This window comes from Hibiscus syriacus, unplaced genomic scaffold (genome assembly GCF_006381635.1).
Source record: "Hibiscus syriacus cultivar Baekdansim isolate YM2019G1 unplaced genomic scaffold, ASM638163v2 tig00111129_pilon, whole genome shotgun sequence".
Taxonomy (NCBI): Eukaryota; Viridiplantae; Streptophyta; class Magnoliopsida; order Malvales; family Malvaceae; genus Hibiscus; species Hibiscus syriacus.
Genome location: NW_024062990.1, coordinates 432102 through 436569, shown reverse-complemented (window position 1 = coordinate 436569; position 4468 = coordinate 432102). Strand labels below are relative to the sequence as shown.

The 4468-nt window shown below is 33.3% G+C and overlaps 1 protein-coding gene across 2 annotated transcripts; it reads right to left on the bottom strand.

Annotated features, from left to right (window-relative positions):
• Window positions 1-542: 542 nt before the first annotated feature.
• LOC120154417 (protein IWS1 homolog A-like) lies at window positions 543-2949 on the bottom strand. Of its 2 annotated transcripts, XM_039166172.1 has the most exons (4): window positions 2391-2943; window positions 2160-2282; window positions 2002-2072; window positions 545-1011 (listed from the first exon to the last, which is right to left on the bottom strand). In XM_039166172.1, the coding sequence occupies exons 1-4, from the start codon at window positions 2805-2807 to the stop codon at window positions 717-719; spliced, it is 906 nt and encodes a 301-aa protein (XP_039022103.1). In that variant the 5' UTR covers window positions 2808-2943; the 3' UTR covers window positions 545-716. The 2 variants fall into 2 exon arrangements, with proteins under 2 accessions (XP_039022104.1, XP_039022103.1); XM_039166173.1 differs by lacking the exon at window positions 2002-2072 and having other exon boundaries at window positions 543-1011; window positions 2164-2282; window positions 2391-2949.
• Window positions 2950-4468: the final 1519 nt, after the last annotated feature.

Here is a 4468-nt window from a genome sequence, read left to right as displayed (position 1 = left end):
CCTAGCTCCTATCATTTTTGGTTTTAATTTTCCTTTAAACAGGTTGTGTCACACTTGATTGGTGAATATATTACTTAATTAAAATATTGATTGGTGAATATATTATTTAATTAAAATATTAAAAATAATTTAAAAAAAAACCCAATCATGTCGTGACACGTGTCATCACATGATTGGAGGATTAAATATATTGAATTAATTTAAAATTATGATCAATTTGATAGAATGTATAAATAATAAAGATTAAATGTGTGATTAGACCAATTTTATTAATTGTCACATCAATACTTCCGTTAACTGTTAACGACAAGTGACCTGATTAAATGCATTTAAATAGTCGGATGATCTGATTGTCAAGAATTCAAAAATGGTAATCAAAATAAAAAAGAGCTATAATTAACTTGTCTATGGTATTATTTACCCAAACTTTAAAACCAAGTGTCCAGATCGGAGGTTTAAATGGTATCGATTAAAATTTATGGACTCTAAACTAATTTGGTACATGTGATTGCCCATTTCAGATAGCGGCAACATTTTGGCTACAATAAAACTAGTTCTTCCATTGCATGCTCACTAAACAATGTAATGATCACTTAAGATCATTTCAATCAGGCCCGAATCAAATTAGTATTGGTACAACTAATCAAGGAAGATCAAATGAATAGAGTACCACAACAGAACAAGCAAGAACAATCAGTTATGGTTGGAAAACATAATTAGTTTGCTATCTGTTTCTTCATTCTACTGGCCAAAGTATTCTCGAAATCATCATCGGAGCCTTCGCTTTCTTCAGCCTTGCGTTTCCTGGTCTGCTTTGGGGCAACCTTGGAATCAGTTTTCTTTTTATTCGAAGAACCCAGAGATACTGTAGGAGTTTTCTTAACAGTAACGGACTTTGTAGCTGAAGAAGCTTTGACTGGGGAAACAAGCTTTTGCTGCAGAACCTTCTTTTGTTTCTTTTCAAAGACTTTCTTTGCTTCTGCAAGGGGAAGCAAACCAGACTCCATCATCCTGCAATTACATATGAAAGCATGCTTCTCTGTAATGCATTCCAGAGTAATAGTAAACAGAAAATATATATTTCAAGATGAATGAAATAAGTTAAGCAGAGGGGTATTTGTTGTGCAAAATGAGTTTAATTGAGCCCAACTCGTACTATACCGATGAGTTGGTCGAATGGAATAGGCATATACTACAAAGAGACGACTCTGTTTATAATGACCAGATAATAGAAGCAAAATTCATTGTCGTCAATGTAGCAACTAATTCCAGTATGACAACCTGATCTGAGTTGTAGAAAACTGTAATTGTCAGGGGATTTAGATAAGTTACTGAATTGAAAACAAAATATAAAGGGAATCAGTGGATTATAACACCCTGAATTGCACAAAGCAGGGTTACAGACAATGAGGCATTATAATACCAGCTGTTTCAAATACACAATTTATTTTCTTTCAAATCAATGAGTTCATTGCAACAAAGTATGTGGTTTGGACAAAAGAACCACAAGGGGAACTAGAAAGAACAAAATGAAAAATTCTGCATATTAGAAAAGAAAAATCAGTGCTTGGGATACAGAATGAGGAATTCCAAAAGAAAGCAAAACGCTACCAACAGAACCAAAAATCTAAAGTTACAAACTAGAAGTAGCATTAAATCCACTCGAGAAAGAAATGCCCATTTCATTGTTCATCGTATCAGAGAAGAGTCTTAGTTCTTTCATGATTCTAATTAAGTTTATCATCATTCTCAACTGCACCAGTCTTTGTTAACACAAACACAAGGCAAAGCTATCAGAGCATTCAAGCACATATTTTCTCATGGAAAGTAGTTGAAACAACTTTTAGTTCTAAAAAGAATGAGACTACAGCTCCATAAAAATTACTTCTTCTAAACATTTACTATCCTTATACTGCATACATTACAAAACTACTACAACGCACCATACAAATGCACTAGATAATCCATAAAGAATGTTAATGTTGGGGAATTATGTCTTACCAGAACTGTGCCATTTCACTATGAGGGATTTGCTGGTACATTGTCTCATAAAATATCCGCAGTGGATCCCTCTAAGATTGAGCAATGAAAGCAATGATAAATTACTCAAAAACAGGAAAATAAATAAAACAAAAAAAATTTGTTTAAAGTCCAATTACCTCCTCAGGAGGATCTCTCTTCTGACCAGGCAAATCATAAACCTTCTTCTCCCGCTTCGTTTCCTTCCCAGCAGCGGCTTTCTTTTCTTCCCCCTTTTTCTTCTTTTTCTTCAGCTCCTTTTCCTACAAAGTTCATAGCAAACACGAACATCAACCACATTATATTTTCCCTGCAAATACCAAACATAAAAGATTTTTTTAACAAAGGGAAAGCTAAAAGGAAATCGAAACCTTATCTGCTTTAGTAGCGGAGCATCTTTTGGAGATGGGTTTTTCATCTTCATCGTCGCTCTCTTCGATTTTGGGCTTGTTCGCTTTGGCTCCGCTTCGTTTGGAGATGGGTTTTTCATCTTCAATATCACTCTCTTCTTCCCTTTTGAGCTTGGTTGGTTTGGCGAGTGACCCAGATGAAGAGCCCTTGATGGGCATTTTAAAGTCGTCGTCTTCGTCTTCATCGTCGTCTACGGGCTCTTCTTTCTTCACTTTGAATTCTTTGGGACGCGATTTCGAGTTAGAAACAGCAGTATTGTTGCTATTACTTGAGGGTTTCTTCTTACGATTCTCCGTCATGGAACTCAAGCTTTTCTTGTCCTCGTTATCATCTTCGGGTTCCTTCATTCTCATTGGCTTTGAATCCACCGATGACATACTTAAATCTTCTGCAAAATAAATAAGTTCCCCCAAAAGATAGAAAGAATAAAATAACTGTGAAATCCCAACTGGCACGGCGCAGGGAAATTCTCCCTTGCGGCAGTATATCTTAATATACGGCTAAAGAAAGCCACGGCGCAGAATATAAAAGTAAAAACCCACTGAGCTTCGGACTACCGGGAATGGTGGAAGACTGAATGACCCTCTAAGCCGTAACGCGTTTCAAGATCGAAACGACATCGCTTAGTAGTAACTGGGCAACTGATGTCCCATGACCCAAAATGTAATTAGCCTTTGTTTGTATATAAATGATTTTTTGAGAAATATTTTTCATGTTTTTTTTGGGTTTAATTAATATAAAATAAGTTTATTAATATAATTCTCTTTGAAGTTTTCGTAAAGTATTTTATAGTTTTACATTAGTTAAGATATTTTTTTTATTTTCAATTCAGAGTATAAACATTTAAATTATTTTAGTTGATATCTCTTCCTCAACGTCTAATTTTATTTTTATATAAAAATATTATTGTAATATTTAAATAAGAATAATATTAAGTTTTTTTACTACTAATAATATTATTGTGAAACAAACATAACCTTAAAGTTAGCTACTTTTCTTTTAGGGTAAACTATTCTGGAAACCACTTAATTATAATTTCTTTTTATTTTGACCACTATTTTTTAATTTTTTTTCAATCGGGTCATCCAATTATTTAAATGCATTCAATTAAGCAACTTATGGACTTAAACCTAAGTAAACTATTTGATAGGACTTATTCATGGACTTTAATCTCAAATTAATACAAAAATAAAATTAATTTAGTTTTTTATATTTTTGGACAAAATTTAATATTGTTTTCATGATTATAATTTAATGATTTTAACTTTTAATATTTTTCTTTATATAGAATGCATATCAATTTATCATAAAATTATATTAAACGATAATATTTAAAAGAAAAAAAATATTTATACACATTTATTTAACTCAAAAGTGAAAATTAAAATCATGAAAATATTAAAATCTTGAAAAATATTAAATTGTCTAAAAATATAAAAATAAAATAAAATTTTTAATCTAGACATAATTGAAGGCTAGGCTCTCGGTGATTTTCCCGATAAATCACCCTATACCCCTTTTTTTCCCTGTCAGGCATCGTTCAGACTATATTTCCCGATCTAACACCCTTTGCAAAAAGGCATGCCCCCTGCAGCGCGCTTTACGTTGATCTGGCGCCACGTGGGGTAAGGCGCGCCCCCTGAAGCACGCCTTATGCTGAGTTGGATACACGTGGCTAAAGAGCGACCCCTGGGGCGCGCCTTATGCCACGTAGGGCTATAGTAGTGAAGGGACTGTGCCTTGCATAATTTATCCGCACATCTCGACTTTAAAGCCTCGTCTCTCCTCTACAAATAGCCCTCTCCTCGTAAACTCTCTCACGACTCCCTCTCAACCGAGAAATTAATACAATAATCCTTTCAACCAGTAAATAACACCCGACAATCCTCTTATATTTGATTCAGAAGTTCTTTCGATCTTTCGTTATAAGGTAATTTTGTTGTAATATTTTTTTATAATTATATATGATTATTTGAAAAAAAAAATATTATACTAATTGTTTTCAATTAATTTCTATGTTTGTAAAATTGGAAAGCGG